The sequence below is a fragment of the Topomyia yanbarensis genome, chromosome 3 (genome assembly GCF_030247195.1).
Source record: "Topomyia yanbarensis strain Yona2022 chromosome 3, ASM3024719v1, whole genome shotgun sequence".
In the NCBI taxonomy this organism is placed as follows: domain Eukaryota; kingdom Metazoa; phylum Arthropoda; class Insecta; order Diptera; family Culicidae; genus Topomyia; species Topomyia yanbarensis.
This window is the reverse complement of record NC_080672.1, coordinates 390671018-390691556: the sequence shown is the minus strand read 5'-3', so window position 1 is coordinate 390691556 and position 20539 is coordinate 390671018. Positions and strand designations below refer to the sequence as shown.

At 42.3% G+C, this 20539-nt stretch overlaps 1 protein-coding gene across 1 annotated transcript in view; it reads right to left on the bottom strand.

The window, feature by feature from the left end:
• Window positions 1-4323: 4323 nt before the first annotated feature.
• LOC131694153 (bifunctional heparan sulfate N-deacetylase/N-sulfotransferase) overlaps window positions 4324-20539 on the bottom strand; it is a 145065-nt gene continuing 128849 nt past the window's right edge. The window contains exons 4-6 of the mRNA XM_058982615.1: window positions 7717-9562; window positions 7299-7651; window positions 4324-6108 (exon numbers count right to left, since the gene is read on the bottom strand). Of these exons, the coding sequence (XP_058838598.1) occupies window positions 6006-6108; window positions 7299-7651; window positions 7717-9562 (2302 nt within the window). The 3' untranslated portion in view covers window positions 4324-6005. The remainder of the gene's footprint in view (window positions 6109-7298; window positions 7652-7716; window positions 9563-20539) is intronic.

Sequence of the window (20539 nt, the reverse complement as noted above, 5' to 3'; positions counted from 1 at the left end):
GTTACGGCGGGTAGCCTAGAACAATGTTTCTTTAGCCTACCGATCGCCAGCATCTAGTTTAACTGTCCTAGGCGCCTCTTCGTTCACTAGGTGCTGTGTTGGTATAGTACTGCCACTGCACAGCAGATGTCGATAATATGCTTGTCAGCTTGTCACAGTCCTGCGCCATTCTCATTGTGCTGCAGGAGCTCGTAGAGATAAGTCTTGCTCTTATGTTTCTCATGTCGAGTGATTTCTTCCGAAGCCATCGCAGTGAGTTATAAGATATCACAGGTGTCAACTGATTCAAGCTACTCGATTTAGGTAATTCTGCTTGTCCTCTCGAAACTGTAATCATCTCATCCGGATACTCCTGCCATTGCGCCATCCACATAAGCCTGTTCTTCGCCTTCTTCAGTTTCTCTTGAGTAAGATGCAGCAATTCTAGTGTATCTCCTAGACATCTACGCCTACAGTTGTCCACAAAACAGTCTACGTATGCAACTGCACCTAGGAGTCGTCGCCACGTCGAGAATGGAGAAAATTCTACCACAACCTCCCGAATAGTTGACCCCTGTATCAAAGCAGGGTCACAGTTCCCCTTTAGGTACTTTTGAGGATTTAGGTTGTTTCATCCAGTTCTCCTCGGCAAGTCGAAAACATCCCGGACTTGTGAACCACTCACCGGTAATATCAGGGCACAGACTCTTACCCCATAGATTGTTGAGAACCCAGCACTTCTAAGAGGTCTGTAGTGGTTAATATTTCCTCTACTCGGCACGCTACGTAATTCGAGTACCGACGATGATCGGCGCGTAACTGGGCCAACACTGTTGTGGACTCATTCCATAGAAAGCGCTGCTTCGCCATTACGTTCCTAAACGTACGACATCAAATGCCTGCACAGGCGAGCTACTGTTTTTAGTTCCAAACGAATAATTTAGAGTAGCTGCAGTGGTGCGATCTTAGTTTTGGCTGCGACTATCGAGCACCCTGCCAACTATCGTTGACTCTGCTTTGCCCTCCGTCTTGATCACTCTGTAGTACGCTACAGCGGAGAAAGCGGTTACACTTGCATCGACGAAAACGTGCAATTGAAGCTGATCATACAACTGCCTTTCCGTTTCCTTGAAGTAGCACGTGGGATCCACAGGTCTCCGATTTTAGGGAACAAACCCTGACTCAACGATCGAATATCTTATCTGTTACCAGTTCGTCCTACTGCAATCCAGCTCGCCACATATCCTGAAGAAGATCCTTTCCGTGGACGAGTTACTCGCTTAGCAATCTCAGTGGATCGAATACACCCATTAGGTATTTTAGCATCTGACGTTTGATTGGCCACACACCACTATCTATGACCCGCTCTCTTCTTTAATTTTCATTAAGAACGGGAACTCGTCTTCTGAAATCTGTCAGATCATGCCCAGCACGCGATCGCCGCTGTCCGCTGCGTTAAAGCACAGGCTTTCACTCGGGTTTTTTTTGTAGGAGACGAACCACTGCGACCAGTACTTAGATCTATTGAGGTATGGGTTAGCGGATGCCTCTTTCAGTCCACGTTGAAATCCAGCACTGTTCGACACCCAGGTCCTAATCCTGCAATTCTTATTTCTGGTGTATTGTTGGTTTTTCAGAATTCTCTCTCAGCTGCTTGTGAGAAATGGTCTACGAGTTCTTTGGCGCTATTATTTTTAGCATACTGCGCTGATGCCGGCAAACATGTGCATCCAAATATTATCATATCCATAAGGGGGGCTCTCCGGAATAAGAAACGTTGAGAATAACTCTCCGGCTTGCGGATCAACAGCTGATGGAAGATTTCTCGTATATATGCAGACATTTCTACTTTGTATTGCCTGACTCGCGACAGAACTGCTGGAAGCGATGTTGTTGATCTGGTTTTTTTTAAGCAGTTTAAACTTCAGAGACATCCTCCACCTTTACTGCTGGGTCCCATATCAATTGATCTTTGCCTTGCTTCCGGGGATTTGTCACTGCTTCTAGAGGTAGCACGATGCACCAATGGGTTTATCTAGACGAACGCGGAACTACGAAGATCCTTTCTGTAGAACTTTGTATAGTTGTATATTTATCTCTAGCACTTCTGCTATTTGTTATTTATCAGTGTGCAATCGGGCTGTCTCAACAACCTATTTCTGCAACCTATGTGCATTAACTGTACACCTACCGTCTCTCCGTTGCACTTGACAATGTGTGCATTGCTTTATGGTCACACCTACGACCGCGCACCCGGCTTCCCATGAGCATTTTGGCGGCTTAGAGGTGTCCTTCCATGTTGCTCAGGGATACATTGGTCCTATACACATTCATGCATACAGGCATACATACGGGCTTACATTCATACATACATACAAACTATTTGGCGCAAGTTTAGAGCGTGTAACGTCGTGTCATCTAGTCTGTCATCCTATGGAGAATCATCCTACCATCGCCTTGGGGTCAACGTCATACTGGCAAATTGAATCCGCTTCTGTCTCTTCCTAATCTCCTTTTTGTCTCCTAGGTCCGAAGCGGATCAATCGACTATTAATTGAAACGGTAAACATACTAGCAGTATTAGTTCTTACTCGCGAATACTTTTCCTACAACTGTGCTGTTTCTTCTCTATCTTATAACATAACTCGATTATCCCTGTTCTAGTCAATATACAAATTCATTACATTATGGACCAGGCAATCCTTTAATTTTTCTATTATTATTATCCTGAGTAGCTATACCAGTGAAGGTATTTTAAGATTTCGTAAAAAGAAGCTCTGCCAATATTTATCCACATAAAGTTTGCTCGAACCGAATGTCCGCCTGGTTCAACTCGAATAGACCACACCGACCCGAAAGGGTTGCTTATCATTTCTGAGAGCCGGTGTGCTTGGTCGAGTTTAATAATCATAAGAACAAGTCATGATTAATTAACTATCTCTTAGGTGCCAGTCCTGCACTCCTTTCCTGAACTAGCCTCACATTCACCATCAAAAGAGTCGACAACTAGTAGGATCCATCTGTCCCCCACCCAAGCGAATTGATCAACTTGCAAGTAGGAGCACATATCTACCAACCAGCCAAGAAGACTTCCGAATCAATGAGAATGGACCATGCCAGTCGAAGGCCACAAGCCCAGCGCCATCTCGTACAGTGTCATTGTCATTTCTCAGCCCACCCCTGGCAGACGTTCATCCGCCCATCTAGACTCTGTCAAGATGAGAACCTACAAAGCCTAACTGTTCGTATGTGCTAGTCCGTATAGATTTTGGTTTTGCTGAAACGAAACAAGAAAAGCAAAATAATTGTGATTAGTATCGTAGTTACAATAAATAAGTAAACGATTTCTCATCTGTTGTTTGTTTCCTTGTTCGTAGTCCTCCTTCCTGTTCCTGATCTGTTTGGGCCACTGGCTTTCCGTTTCCTTGGCCGTCACGCTCGAGCCGCACATATTGTAGCAAGAGAAACAAATGAAAAGACAAAAAAATGAAAATAAATGGACGTCTGCTATCTGTGCCTAAATTGATGTTGCTTCTCAGTTTTGCACGACCCAGGGGGAACTTGGCCTTGATCCCAATGCTCTGTCGCAGATGTTACGTGATATTCGTTATGGAATATTCTTTGTTTGGGGGCCATTCATAAACAATGTTGTTCGTTTTTATCCCTGATCCGCTGATACGTCTAAAATTCACGTTTAGTTTTTATCTCGTTACGTGACGCTCTTCCCCTATTGTCAATATTCGATATCATTTATGAATGGTCCCCTTGTGATATATTTAGAGCAGACAATCCAATGAAAAACAGGATTGACAGGATTTTAGCGCGCTCTTGGCGCCTTGTGTCACATCTTTATGTTTGTTATACATACTAAGAATACCAAAGCATGTGATGTGATGACCGGAAGATTAGAAAAGCAACTCCTCCCCTTCCCCCTATACTTTGGCTTGAATCAACACGAACGAAAGTAATTTGCACTTTCAATAACTTTCAATTAAATCAAACGGGTCTGTAGCATTTATCGAATCAAATGCATTCGAAAAATAAACCCGTCGTAATGCAGAAAAACGCTGACACTAGTCGAAGACTATAATATATCATGAAGATTGGGCACTCTTTCCTAGCTTCACACGAATTTACAATTAAACTAACACACTCTATCTCATGAAGGTAGGATGCATATTGTGAAAGTACATACATAGCGGCGTTTACTTGCGAGTGAATGCTTACAAAGTACCACCGCTACATGAAAGAGGTGTTCTTACTGTCTCCCACAAAACACGATTGTTGAACCATTTTCTTGTATGGAGCAGGGGCTTTCTTCAAATGATTCAAAAACCGTTTTCATTTTCGGTTAATTCTCAGCTCGAGTTGGTTGGACTCTTTGTTTATTTTGTTTCTGATAACATTCCAGCGCACTGTTGTTGTATTGTTGGTTGCTGCTTCGGCTGCCTCTTAAAAGCACTATTTACATTTACCACCGTGTGTGTGTGGTGTGATATTCGTCATTTTCCAGAGCAGAGCGCCTGCTACCTATCTAGATTATGATAATAATTACAAACAAAACACTGGAAAGAGGGTCGAGCCAACACCGTCTCGACGGCCCCGAATGGCGGGACCTAGATGATTTATACACGCGCTAATAGAACTTTGCTTCGCTTAAATGACTGTATCTTAGACCGTACTCGGAATACCTACACGCATTCGAATCTGACTGATCGAAAGTTGAAGCGTGCTCACTAAGTGCTTTTAGCTTCTCATAGTTTTGCTGTTCGTAGAGCAGTTTAAAAAAATAGACAATTTTCTTCTTTCTCTGTTTGTTTTTTGTGTATGTGTGGGTGTGTATTTCGCTGGGACAAAAACATTTTTTTTCTGCTTTTTTTCTTCAATATTACCGTTTGTTAGATATGTTAAATTTTCTTTTTGCTTTTTATTGCGTCCTTCGAAGGTATGTTTCTTTTTTAATTCCAAACACCGTTCTTAGCATATGAAAGAAGACATTTTTGTTTTTGTCCATTTTCAAGCAGTAAGTACATGTTTCAGTTATCGTCCTCCGATCTTCATTTATCTTAGAATAAGTACATCCAATGTTATCAATAGAGATTAAACCATTAGGAAGCAGGGTCTTAGGGTTAAGAGGTCGTTTAACTTACAGTTAAAATATGGCAACAAAACAACTGACTCTGGAACGACAGTTAGGAGAGAAAACTTAAAATTTACAATTTACTGACTACCATTCAGTAAACCACTCTGGTGTCAGGTGAATAGATTTATCTGATACAATTATAATATAGTGGAAAACTGAACCCGTTTTACAATGGATAAATTATTCGGTTACTTCACTTGCTAGCAGAATGTAATGTACATTCGTACCATAACTCGCTCGTTCGCAGTTACGTTTGTGGCCACCTGGTGGCGAACGCTGACTGTTCCAGCACCCAAGACACAATCCACTTAGCTACACGTTCCTAATTTTCGTTCTCATTTCGATGAGGTATTTATAGGATCAATCAAACTGAAGAAATCTTACATTATTTAACTTATATTAATCAAAGGGGACAATACTTTCAGTTTTACAGTTAAAGACTGTGAAGTGAATCGTACTATTCGCTAGGACTGACGTATCTTAACAAATTAAAATTTTGCTTCCTTTCCAAAGCAAGGAATGATAATCACAAAGGGTCAATCGTACAAACTAAAATTAAAGCGTACATCCAGCGAATAACTAACTGGTCTTATTCTAAATAACAAGTAGCTCTCGATTCTCCTGCATCCGGTAGGCTCAGCTGCCTGTCCTAAAATTAAATCTCATACATGTTTATCTTGTTTTGTACAATTGGACTGACTAATAAATAACTTGCTAACCATCTAAGAGGAAGAGGGGGAGGGAAAAGCGGAGCGCCTAGAATCCTGCTAGAATGCCTACCAACAACAGAGGAAATGTGCAGATGTACCATTTTTCAGAGCATTTTACACTGAATAATCGTTTGCTGTTGTTGTTGCTGCTGCTGCTTCTGCTGCCGCTGCTGTTAGGACGTCGTAGAGAGGTCATCCTTAAGCCATTGGGGGATGGGACGGGAACCGAGCTTCTTCAGTAGCTTGTTGAGAGCACTGTTGTGGTTTTGGTAGTACCTGAAACAAAAGTCAAGGGATGAATGTGATGCGGTAATTTCATCAAAAATGTTTGATTCATGACGATTAAAAAGGTGTCAAAAATTTAGGTCTAAGGTTTGTCTAATTAACAAGACGTATTTCTAGTTAAAATATACCTTCCTTGAGAACGAATTTTATATTGTAATGAGGCTCTCTAGCGACTGCTAATTCAGATAATTTAAATCATGTTACCAATGTCTTGAACAATTTGAGTTTTCACGGAAAATTTTAATTTTAAAGAGCATCAAATCAGAAGAGGTCTAGCTGATAGTTGCCCCAGCATCGCATAATCTCAAGGTCATATGCATGCATTTTGAATACTCGCCAGTAGACCATAATCGAAGACCACAGATCAAGAAGACTAGGAACAATGTCCAGAACTTGAAGCCAGTAACAACAACATCTCTTTCGGACAAGGTTGTTCTTTGTTTAGTGATATACGCAAACATATCTACTTTAACATAGAACTTCATACCTACATACGATAGATATAACTTCAGTCGCTTCGCTGTATGGAAGAAGAAAAGAGCTGTCAGATTTCTTAATATGTAGCCTCGTTCTTGTACGATTACGAATCCTATTGTTTTAAACAAAAATCTGTCTGTCCTCAGCTGCAAATCCCTTGCCAGATCAAAAAATTTCTAGCTATATTAGAATCAAAAACGAGTTTGCTGAGAACGTATCCCATATCCATAAACTAGGTAAAAATTTTACTTTGGAAGCTCGTTAAAACCTATTTTTACAAATATCTCCCACAAGTAAACATCCTTGAACTTTCGTTAGTCGCTCTCTAATCTAATCCACTACAAAATTACTTTAACATTATATGGACCTTCTTCTACTTTAAACAGATTCCAATAGAGGTAAGTGTAGTCTATTAAAATCTCAGAAACCGTTCGTTTAACCCAATTTGATGCTGTTTTCCCCTAAATTCACACGTGAAAACGGACCAATGCCAGCGCAGCTAAATAGTCAAAACTCGAGTGACAAAAACCTGGTTTCTTCGACCTTCTTCTAAATCAATTCCTAGTGCTACCATTGGTCTCTGATCTAACCGGACCAACGTGATCTTTGTATGGCAATTCACAGGATGAAAATGTCCCATTTTCACCCCTAGTTATGCAATCGGATTGTCACTGATTATAAGAATAATAGAGAAATCCCCTTACCTCTGCAACCACTTGGCACTCCGCTCGTCCATCGGCGGATACTGGCGTCCCTTCGATTTCCCCAGACACTTGTTCTTGTTCTCGTTGACAATCTGACAGTAGAAACCTTTCTTGTTATCGAACCGTAGATGCTCGCTGTAGTCGAAGGTGGGCGACAATTTCAGAAAGCGCTGTAGCTCCATCATCACCTCCACCGGATTGGACTTGAGCTGTTCGCCGTCGATGATGTGCAGCTGCTGCTGCGGGTAGTAGGCAAGCCATCGTTCCAGGTGCTGAGCGTACTTGCCCGGATTGAGGCAACGGTTGCGTAAATCCCTCAGCGACTTGGGAGCGGAATCGGTGGCCATGATAACCTACCATTGTAGAATCGTAACGTTAAGAGGGAATTGTATGATTAATGACCATTTTTTTTACTAACCTGAAAGAAGGTGTAATTATTCGCTACCGGATCACCGTGGGCTTTGATGTGCTGGTACCAGGAGTAGGCTCGCTTCGCAGGCGATATCAATATCGTGACTAGTTTGGCATGCGGCAGCAGGGCGTGGGATCGTTTCGGTACCAATTCCCCATCGAAGTAAGTTGCCGATTTCTCGAACATGTACCGTCCGCCGGTTCCATTTGGCTGAACAGGGAAAAAGTTTTGATACCAATCCAAACCCCGATAGTAGTTGTTGCCGTTGAAGAATTGAATCTCCTCGAAAGTATCCGGATTGGGAAGATTACTCGCTAGCGACGGGTGCAGGCTTAGGAAGGTGTACAGGGCAGTGGTACCAGTTTTCTGGGGTCCGATTACGAGGAATTTTGGCAGTGTGTCGCAGCTTTTGTTACGGGACCAGATTTTGATGTGTCGTTGATCGTCACAGGGGTTACCCCAGACAGGATCCGCTTCGTCCGGGTGCAGTTTAAAGTATGTTTCGCCAAGTTGCAACGGTGGAGCAGAGGTCAATTTAAGATTGGTCCAGCATCGTAGGAATTTGATCACGGATTCGAATGTGTACAAAGCGAGCCGATCGCTTCCGTAGTTTGACATGTGAGTCATGAAGATGTTGATTGGATTGTAGACTACGGTTTGAAACAATTCTCCGCCTTGGATGGATTCATCTAGTTTATCTCGCCCACCAGGATAGCGATCAATGTACATTGTATGTGTGAAAAGGCCGCAGGTTTGTCTGGGAAGCACCATGATATTGCGATGGATAAAGCCTCTGCGGAGACGCGCCGGTCGAAGATGCGGATATTCCTCGGTAGATGTTACTTTAATGTTCCAAACCTTTTTCCATGCCATATAGAGAAGCTCGTGTGCCGGATAGACTCCAGAGTGATGGGGCGACACAGAGTATCCCGAATCCGTTGGAATACCTTTCTCCTTAGCGAAGTCCTTGTTTAGCATCATATCATTCATCAGCATTGTCACATTGTCGTACAGATGCGGTTGCTGATGGTTCCACATATGCGAAAACCAATTGAATTGATCTACGTTCCTCAGTAACATGTCATCTCCGAGATTTTCCTCGTGCGTCCCGTGGTGGAAATATTTCCCAGAAAATCCCAAATTGAACCTAAACCCCGGAACCATTCGCGATATTCGATTTTGAGTAGCGATCAACGCGTGAACATCATCCGGCTTGAGTCGAGTGCCTTTTTCTCCCACAAATATGTCGTCTACGTCGATCAATATTCTCCGTTCCAGGTTCAAGCTTAACTGTCCATGACTCAAGTAGGATAACGCATCCAAAAATAACAACCTGTGCAACCAAAACCTTAACCCGGCACCGAAAAACACTCGCTGAATACCGTCCACCCGGCCGTGATCCTGAATAACGGTTGCCAACGGTGGTTGGACACCATCCGTCGGATAGTCCTGTGTGTTCCTTTGGGCCCATTCCAATGGTTCATAGGTACTGTGATTATGCTGAAACACGGCCCAATCTCCGCCCGGCAGAGGACCCCAGGCAGTGTCGCCTGCCCGGGTTAATCGTAGCACCGGGGAACCCGGATTTAGACTAGCATCCCGCAGTCGTAGATTCGTATGCACGTACAGTGGAAAACCTCGCAGCTGAGCTCCGACAAGGGTTTCCTCGCCGGGTGCTACAAAACCGATGATCCCCACCGAATAGTCACGGCAATACTTGTCGAGCAGCTGCCGATTCCAGTTGTCCATTTGCAGGTACTTCTCTAGGTTCTCGAACACGATCACACCGTACCGGCCCTTGTCCTGGATGGTTAGCACCGGGACGTTCTTGCCGGCGACTTCGATTTTGTATCTGAAAATGAGAGATTGGAAAAGGGTGGAATTAGTAAGGGTGTGGTTCGGTATGGTGATACAGCGGGTAAGGCACAATCAGTGGCGTAGTAGCGAGGGGTGTTTTAGGAACAAAACACCGCCCCCTCCCATAATATTTCATTTATAAAAATATTTAATATGTTCGTGAAACATGTGCCTAATGTTTTAAGGGAAGGTTCCTTTTGGAAAAGTTATCCTCTAAGAATATGTTAAAAGTTACTTATAGTGAAAATTAGCGACAGACTTCCGTACCTACCGGTATGCCCGTTGAGTAGACTAGGTCCACCGACGAATTGGCTCACTAAACGGACATGGGTGCTGAGAGAAATCCCACCACCGCTCAAGGAAACGGCTATCGGTATCGGGAGAAATTCCGCCGCTGGGAAGCTCTCATCCGGAGTAAGGTAAGTTCACCTCCGGGGGCTATCCGAGTAGATCACGACAAAGCTGGGATCTAAATAGCTAACGGAAATCGCAGCTAAATGGCTTATGGAATCAGAAGATAAATGGCTTGCGGTAATTTACCGCTTGAGAATATCTAAATGAAGTGGCTAAATGGCTCAAGTACGCAGAGGATTGAAACGACGTAATATATAAGGACCACCAGGCGATCCACTATACCATTGGTTGGTGGAGCTGTACTGTAAGGCGAAGGACTTCGACGGGGGCCGAAGCACTTCGTGCAAACAGCCCCGCTCCAATTCCTAACGCCGATAAGCTGTCGGAAATACTAGTGGGGAATTCGAGGTATCAATGCCGAGGAGCTGCTGGCGTCCGATGTATTGGCGGAACGATGGGCTCAGCACTCTCCATGGTGCCTGCTTAAAAGCCAGAAGACGCGTTCAGATAGCAAGATCAGGGGCAGCTAGAGAAGACCGTAAGGCGATATTCCGGCCGGCCAGTGTCACTTTTAAACGTGAGCTAGTGTCGAGCAAGTCCACCGACTACAAGGAGCTGTGCAGCGAAGTAGACGCCAACTCCTGGGACAACGCTTACTGTGTCGTGTTGGCTAAGATCAAAGGTTCAACAACACCAGCTGAAAGACACGCTGACAAATTGAAGACTATCGTGGAGAGTCCCAACTCAACCGCAGGGCCGTCTACGCCGTACGTTGTTGGACGGTGGAAATGTTGATGACAATCGGGTCTCCAACGACTGGTTCCTTACAGTGGGAAAGGACTTAAAGCGGAGAAAGCTCCCGGTCCGGACGATATCCCCAACACACCATCCTGGGCAATGGTCACGCCGTAGAGGAATTTGTTCAGTTCTTCGTTGATCCTAGGAAATATATCTTGGGTAAAATGATGCTCTGGTTATATAACACTTTATTGGTGAAAGAACAGATTGATTTAATCACTCAGATTTTTTTTCAAGAGTTATCCTACTGGAGTTGAAGAGCTATGGTCTCGGAAGGGCTCTCCGTCAGAATCACTCACTACAATTGCAGACGAGACGGGGAATGTCGCCACTAAAACACTACTTAAGACCAATTGCAGCGTGCCGTGATTTTGAATATTCATGGTATGGTGCATCTAGGATGAAGGAACTTTATTTTCGCGCGGCAATAAGCGTTTATTTGTGCGCGTTTGAGACCGCGTTAATTAGATTAACAATGTTATAGCGTTCACTAAGTTATCGGAACGTTTTGTGTTTGCGAAGTTTAGTTGTGCGTAGATGATCGCAATTGTATGTTCGTCTTTGTGTATCATCGCGAACGGCTCAGGCGTTTATAGGTTGAGGGGTTCTATTGCGTCGGGCTTTGTATGTCGCGTGGGGTTCGATCGCGTAAATTCCATTTTATAACCGAGTGTCCACTCACATATTCGCATGTGTTCTTGTATGATAGCGTGGACCGTGAGTCTGATACTTGATTTTCAGTGTACGGTTCTGGTGCTAGAAGGGAGTGAATTCTTGCATATCAATAGAGTTCCCAGTCATGTCGCCATGGAACGTGTTGTCTAGTGAATATGAGCGTATTTTTTTAATATTCCAAATGAAGGCATGGACCTAGGCTTCTAGGGCCGAGAGTAGAGACTTCCGGACGCGCGAACTCGGGCGTATGTTCACTCTTGAGACCGTGTTTGTAGGTGTGTGCGGATTCGCAAAGGGATCGAGCGTTTGTATGTTAAAGAGTTTGTCGCTTGTGCTAGCGTGTATGTAACTTCGCGAGAGTAAAGTTCTAGTGCATATGAGCGTCATTTTTATTGGTCCAATTGAAGACATGTGCCTAGGCTGCTAAGACAAAAGGAAGAGATTTCCAGACATGACCGATACTTTATCGTGTGAACGTGGGCGTGTGTATGTTCCCGCTTGAGACCAAACGCGGTCTTAGTTTATTAGTGCTAAAACAATCATTTAATTACCGGATTGTTTTCATGTTTTGGTGCGCTGGTTAGGGATGATCGCGAAGTCTTGAGCGTTTGCATGTTAACGTGCTAAATTCTAGAAAAAAGTGAGATTTTCCATATCACTAGAGTTCCCGGTCATGTCGTGTGTCCAGTGCAGCGGCTCTCAACCTTTTTCGTACCACAGACCCCTTAGAAATCATCCTAGGTTGCTGCGGACCCCCACAGATAAACATCAATCTTTTATGCTACCAATTTGCTATTATTTTCGGTTTGTTAGGAAACAAGACTTGAAATTTCAATATACATTCGGAAAATATATTTTTCTTAGCGGACCCCCAGCAACGACATCACGGGGGTCCGCGGAGAGTTGAAAATTACTGGTCCAGTGAATATGAGCGTCATTTTTAGTGGTCAAACTGTAGGCATGAGTTTGTGAGGTGCTAAAACGTTCATGTGATTACCGGGGAGTTCTAATGTTGGCGAGGTCGCGGGCGTAAGCATGTGTGGATGAATGCAATTGCATGTTCGCGTTTGTGATTAGGTTTGTGTTATCGTAAAGGCCACGAGCGCTTGTACGTTTGCTCTTCAGTATCCAGTGATGTTGAATGCAAATATTTGCACTCCAGTATCTTCACTGGATGGCGCATGGGATCTTTAATATAGCCAACCTCATGTATCATCAGATCTTCCCAATTTAAACTCGAACGATCCAGCAGACTTCAACCCGATTTGCTGGTATATATACTCTGTACTCCTGCGTAAAGTCAGCTTTATTTTGGCCTGATTCAAACTATTTACCATCACCCGAAGCTTATTAGGGCGAGTTTTCGATATCCCTGTCACGGCCGAATATCGCTCCGTCAGAGCTTGAGAAATCTGCAATATATTCAAATACTTTACTCTGTGGCCCGGAAGAAGATTAAGTATGGCCGAGCATGGATATACCTTGAGCAGGCGAGTCGATTTTGTTTCGACATCCATCTCACCTTGAGACGAGCCATTCTCAGGGTATATCTTTTTTGCACGGGCCGATTGCCCTGATTGGCGTGTTTTGCTTTACTGCGCTACACTGCACGGACTGAAAAAAACATCTACCCGGTCTAAGAGTCACTGGGCGAATGATCCGCAACTTCTTGTCAGACATGATTCGAATTGCACTAACGGATTTGTAGTAAGCAGTCGTTTATATACCACGTAGGACAAAAAAACCTTCGTTTATTACTCCTTCCTCCCAATATGTGGCCAAAGTTTCAAAATTGGCAATGGACAGCTCAAATTCTTGTTGTAATTGTGAATTTGGATGTTTCTATCAAAAATAGCTCAGATTGGTCAGAGTTAAGAGGCATATCTAAGCTTCAAAATTGACGTAATTGAGCTATCTCAAACTTTAAGATCGTTTTTAAGCCTTTTTCCACTTTATGGTCTCACTAAAAATAGTGAATACAAAGAATTTGTAGAAAGTTTTCTTTCGAGAGTTCAGAAGATGAAGTCTGTAAATGGAATCACTTTCAAAGTTTTGAAAAATCATGTTTTTAGATAAATGCGTTTAAAGTTTTGGGAATATTTTCGATCTATTATTCGTGGTGTGTCGATATTGTGTAACAATAACATGGGATTATTGGTTTTGGACATCGTTGATTCCGAATCAGTTCTTCGAAATTCAAAATGATCGATGCAATATGGCGGATCACCACTTAAAATAAGTGGTATTTCAGTCGAAATAGAAAAAAAAGCTTGGTGATTTATAAACACGAATTTGAGTTAATATGTACTGAAATAAAAGAAATAAAAATGGCGCTGCAAATATGGCGGACTACAATGCGACTTTAACAATTTTGACCATTTTTTTTCGTTTTTCACCGTTTGCTGTGGTTGTTTGATAACTCACGATAAGTCTGCAATGCGTCTATAGATCTCGAGACCTGTGCACATGTACAGCGCAACATGAAGCATTCTGAGAACCTGTATAATGCCATGAAAAAAAATCTACCTTAGGCGCGCGTCTCGAGCCGAAAGCGTCGAATGACAGCCAGCACGCTGATTCGAACAATAGTGTGTAGAAACTTTTTTGATGCGCGGATCGAAAAACCCAATTAACACAATATATATAGTAGACGCTTATACCCAGAGCCGCAGCTTGGTCTTCTGGCACCCTTGGCGAAGTTTCAGTTTTGCGTCCCTTTCGTTTTTTTGTTTATTACAGTCGGGCTCTGTCCGCACTAAGTGCCCCTCACCGACGCCAGGTTGGCGACTCTGCCATCTGGACACTATATATCGGCCCATCAACATATGGACCGGGACCAACGGCTTTATCTTTCTTCCGAAGGACGGACGAGACCACACGTTTTCACCTCAGAAAATGTCAACGATCTCGGTTGGGATTGAACCCAGACCCACTGGGGTGAGTGCCAGCAATACACTCTGAAGAGAAACTGAGCAAAATTTGAATTATTTCGGCCAAGTATAAAAAAATTCACGGAAGCTTGAAAGTGTCGCAACAATTCAACCTTCACGAAGTATATTAATACACTCAGGTTTTTTTTACGCGGGGGATACATGCCGCGTAAATGAAAACCGCGTAAATTTCAAAATCCGCGTAAATGAAAACCGCGTAAATTTCAAAATCCGCGTAAATGAAAACCGCGTAAATTTCAAAATCCGCGTAAATGAAAACCGCGTAAATTTCAAAATCCGCGTAAATGAAAACCGCGTTAATTTCAAAATCCGCGTAAATGAAGACCACTTAAATTTAAGAATCCGCGTTAAAGGGAACCTCGTTGATGGATACCGCGTAAATTCCAAAATCCGCGTAAATGAAAACTGCGTAAATTTCAAAAATCGCGTAAATGAAAACCGCGCAAATTTCAAAATCCGCGTAAATGAAAACCGCGTAAATTTCAAAATCCGCGTAAATGAAAACCGCGTAAATTTCAAAATCCGCGTAAAAAAACCGCGTAAAAAATACCGCGAAAAAAACCGCGTAAAAAAAACTTGAGTGTAATAGATTTAAATTACCAATTCAAGTGCCTTCACAACATTCCTGTTATGTCCCAGGCTTTACCTACCCATGCAAAAGCACATGCGAGTGAGGCAAAGATGCTTTTATGATCTACAGGGTTTTTCACATCTTATGACCTACAGGGTTTTTCACATTTTTCGTGCCAATTGCACAGAAAATCGGTACATTATTTTTGCTAACTTATTTTTCAATCAATTATATCTCCCGTAATTTCTGTTTTTTCCTTCGTATTCTTTACATTTTTAGTTTGCGCCGGACTCGAAGTCTGTACATACATAAACACTTCTGATAAAATCCAGCTGCTGGTAAAATAGTTGTCGAACAAGATGCGTCATTGAAGATTTCGACTTCCCGTTTAAAATTATACACATTGAACTCGATCGAACCATATCTGATCTTCTTTTAGATCAAAGATAAACCGCTAGGTATTCTAAATATATTGCAGAAACCTGACGCAGAAAAATTCAACCGTGACAGATATTTCAAAAGTTTGGATTGTCTAAGTAAGCAAATGATGTTACTGGCGGTAAGTCTTTTACGAAGGGCTACCGTATCTACATACCCGCTCACAAAGAGGAGATCGACGGTGTATTCAATGATTCGATGTCGCTGTTGAAAGGACCCCCGTGAGTGTAAATTTTAAATGGCAATCGCACAGAACGGAACAAAATTGAATGTCGCTTCATACTAGTATCGGGTGACCTTGGAAACGACGGATGGAACTGTTATACCTACACACTTGAACATATTTACATATCGCAGGATGCACACGAAAGAAGCGTCAGAACATGTAAAAATGCGCTTTGTTCACATTTCTCCATCTCCATTCATCCGAGTTTTACAGTAAAAGAAACACAATATCTTATTTCACATGTAAAAACATGTTAAATTCCATTACTAGACAGCAAAATACGTCGCAATGTTGTTTACGTCAAATGTAATTTTCATTTTGTCTAAGTGTGTACTTACACCTTGTTGGACACGACTCGTCTCTGCCTGTTCCACTATGTGTATTACACATCTTGCATTGCACTAAACACTTCCGATGTGTCAAGTGCGCAGAAAAAGATTAGAATGACTTGCATTGGAAATTCTGAAAAGTGTGTGGAAAGAATACACATGATTTGTTACCATGCCCCGCGTACAAACTACGCCTGGAGGATCTGAAGCGTTTTATTAAGGTTCAACTGAGAACGTCTCAAAAGCGGCCATCTTTGAAAACGAAAAAAAAATTTCTCACATCTCTGGAAAAATCTTTATGAAAATGAATCAATGTATTCGGGGCATTGGCAGAGTACTAGCGATTGATTTTCATGAAGATTTTTCCAACGGTGTTAGAAAAAACTGCTTTTTTCGTTTTCTAAGGTGGACGCTTTTCCAAGCTTTCTTAATAGAACCCTAAAAGCTCTATTTGGCAAAAATGCTAAAGAGAGCTACGCCACTCACCATGATAAATCGTTATGCTATCATGGCCCAGGAAGAGTGCGGCTCTTACGATCCCCTTGTGAGGACATCTGTAAGGGACGATCCATAAATGACGTAGCATTTTTTGAGTGATTTTTAACACCCCCCCTCCCCCATCGTAGCATTTCGTCACAAACCTATAAAAAACCCCCTGGTAATTACGTAGCTTGACGGTAATTCTCCCCCCCCCTTGTTCCCGTAAAATAAAAAAAAAATAAAAAACGATGTTATTCCCCTTTTAAAAAGCTACGTAGCATGACATGACCCCCTACCCCCCTGTCGTCACACATCATCACAAAATGCAAAACTCCCCACTCCCCCATATAATGCTACGTCATTTATGGATGATCCCTAACTGCTCCTAAAAACTATAGGCTGACGAAAATTATTGCATAGGCTAATATTTTTCTCTTGAGAGAAAATATAACAGTTCGAGATAGCACGAACATAAAACCAAAGCAAACAGCCTCTGGTCTTAGAAATTTGAGGTAAAACAAGAAGTTTGTAGTGCTGTTATCAACACCGCAAAGCTTATGTGGTTTAAGATTTCAATCAGAGATTCAACTTTGTGCAGTACTGGTTAGGAGGTCTAGGTTGGGTACCGGTAACTTTTTGTTAATGCTAAACTCCCCGGCACCGATGCCAATTCATTTCTTACCGTTCGGCATGTGGTTGTCACCTCGATGATAATCGATCTAGCTTACTCCACAAAATTTGTTACTACTTTAAAGAGGTTGCCTCCTACTTTATTGCCATTGAATGAGATTTGACCCATTTACGTTTCTTTGAACTGAGAAAACTGCCGCTCTAATCATAACTGTCCCATGTGCTATGGGATTCCCTATACACATGGGACAATTATGCATAGAGCGGCAGAAAACGAGCGATAAAGTTTTTAAAATGATGTCTTTTTAGTTTAAATATTCGTGTCGTGCAACTCAAGCACATTCGCCATTTACTCTTTTATCCTTTTTACATTTTAGAACAAAACCATTTATTGTGAATAAATTTGAATGGGACTGACTGGACCGTAGTATGTTTGTCGATTTTTCGAAGCTTACTGATCATTCAGGTAAATTTCCCTATCCTGAAATTTACCTGACATATGTTCTCAGTTAAGTAAACGCGCTCTGAATTCTTTCCAAACACTTTCCTCTACACCCTCCACAATTGCATAGGCCTGGAGTGCTACCACAATCGTGTTAACCCGCACGACCATTAATTAGGAGCCCCATACCATTCTGGCAGTCGTTCTCGCACAATCCAAACACTAAATGAAATGATCGGTGTCTGCAGCTTCCCCAGCAATCTATCCCAGCCGGATTGTTCATGTGCTTCCTGGACACAATTTTACCCTATCCCATCGACAAAGCGGAATGTCTCCTAGGCTGATGAGCTATTATTAAATTCCTGCTGGAACCCCGTCGGTGTCAACCATCAGCCACTTCCACGTGTGCAAGCGAATTGGCTAAATGCGCTGCCTTGTCGGATGCCAAACCAACCAGACCATCCAAACACACGGTCAGTCTAAAGCTGCTAAATCGCAGAACGAATAGCACACCTTCGACACCAGATTGAGATATTCCAGCCGGATTCGCTGTTCGCTTCGCCCAGACGAATCATTCCATTCCTATACCAATTCCACCTACTCTATTCGAAAGTCAGATCCGGATACTCTGGTACGCTGCAGTAAATGGTACTAGTATGTAAGGCAAAGTTTTCCGGCAGCTGACCGCCCGCGGAAAACTTCCGCCAGCCTGCCCCTTGTGTGCCCATCCACACACCGGCTTCCATTATTGCCACGTGTGGTGTCAGATTCTATTAGCGTTAACTACAGGCTCCAGCGGTGAAATTGAACGATTCCGGCCACTTGCTGACTGGTTCTGACTCCGTTAATCTCCGCTGGAACATAACGGTGTACGTACACCCGCACCACTGGCTGCACTGTGCAGAACGACGATTCGAAACGGCTAACCTGACCATCCGAGAGAGAGATGGGAAAACTAAACACGTGATACAGCAGGGCCATCACCAACCGAAATACACACACACATGCACATATGGAGAAAGAATGGATTCAACGATAGCGCACCGTTCATGGCTCTTGTGGTGGAATGCGGAACAGACATTCTAAATTGTATTCAATTATAATTAGCGAGAATTGTAAGTGCATTGTTGCCGAATGTCATCCCCGGTGAAGCCCCGTAGGTAAGACCAGCAGGAAACAACCGGCATTTGCTGCTGTTTTGGGATTTGCGGTTGTCTGCTTGGAAGGGAGCTCAGCTATGTACATCAGGAGATGGTTTGGCAATTTTAATCTAATTTCCGGTGGTTTCGATTAGAGGTTGTGATTTTCGACGTAGACATCAGTTCTAGGAATGTGAACCATTTTCAGTAGCTGCTGTTGTATTTTAGAAAAAAATCCAAGAACTTTAAAATTAATAGTGTTTATTTTTTCTCAGTCTCGGTCGTTGTTGAATAGAAAAACCTATAGATTATTCCTGCGTTTAATAATCAGCTGTGGCATAAAACTTTCGCTGATTAAGTTGCATTGGTCCATTTCCGATTTTTAATGTACTGCTCAAAATTAATAAAGCTCTTCTGAAATTCAGTCAAAAATTATACCGAGCATTTGTTAGCCGGTTCTCATTCAAAATTTAAAAAAAAAATGTTCTTTTCAAAAAATGCAAATGACTTTTTGTTACCTGCACATCAAAAAAGTTTCTACAAGATATTTTATAAGCGGCGTTGGCCGCCATGGGATGCGCCTCAGGTAGAAACCTTTTCATAGCATTATGCACGTTCCCAGAATGCTTCGCGTTGCACTGTACATGTACATTTCTTGAGAACATATTTCACGGCTTGACCTGCAGGGGCATCGCAGACTAATCGTGAGTCGTTTGATAGACCTTGGAAAACGGTGAAAAACTATTTTTTGTCAAAATTGTTAAAGTCATACTTTAGTCCACCATATTGGATTTTTTTTTTGATTTTGATACATACTAACTCACATTCGTGTTTATAAATCACTAAACCTTCATCTTTTGACCTCTCGAAAGAAAACCTTCTTCACTGGAGGAATGGCCTATAAAATTTACAAATTCTTTGTATTCACTATTTTTGGTGAAGCCTTAAAGTGGGATAAGGGCTAAAAAATCGATCTCAAAGTTTGAAATCGCATCATTGCGTCAAATTTGAAGTCCGTTTCTATCCGTTCTTAGGTCATTCCTCCAATAAAATTCGGTTACTTTAGAGTCTTATTATTAGTTTTGTGTTTCAGATCGATCCTGAGCTGGCTGTACGCAGTTTTGTGATTCCACGTACACCTAACCTCAGACAGAACGTAACCACGCCATTTTGTTTTTTTGTCTTGTATAAAAATTAAAGGGCTTTGTACAAGACACGACTACAGTTACATTGAAAATGCAGCATTAATAAAAGAAATTTTCTAATTCGATTCTTTTTCCTTTATGTATTCGTCCTAATAAGAAGGTTTGCAGATAACTATGTTTTGTGATATAGGACGAGAATTTATTGAAACAATTAGAAACCTGCCGGCGATTCGCTTTTGCTGCGTCAAGCACACACAGACAAACATTCCCCTTTCGCATGTCAAATGAGCACATTTTGGTACAAAGCGATCTCTTTTATCAACCTTTTGTACGAAAAATGAAATTATTTTCATCATTCTTTTTGGTGTGGCTTTCGCTTAGTGGCAGGATTGCCGCATTTACTGATTTTCTTGAAGGTTTTTTAAAAACCTTCGGGTTTGTAGATTGTAAATTTGAAGGGTATTTGCTTATATCATGATGGTAAAAGTACAGAAGTAACAAGCGTAAAGTTTATACAAGTTGGTAAAAGGAATTTTCTAATTCAATTGCTTTTCCATTATGTATTCGTTCTAATAAGGGCGGTTTGCTGATAACTACGTCTTGTGATACGGGATGAGTTGAGTATCCTATGAAACGATTTGAGCCTTGTCTGCACGACTCATACGCACGGTATAAACCATCAATTCGCCATCGTCACTTGGAATTGCGAGCAAAATCCTTCCAGTACACGCAGACAAACGCTCTCCTTCTGTGGCTCGTGTCAACTGAGATATGAGGGATTCCATGAGAAACCG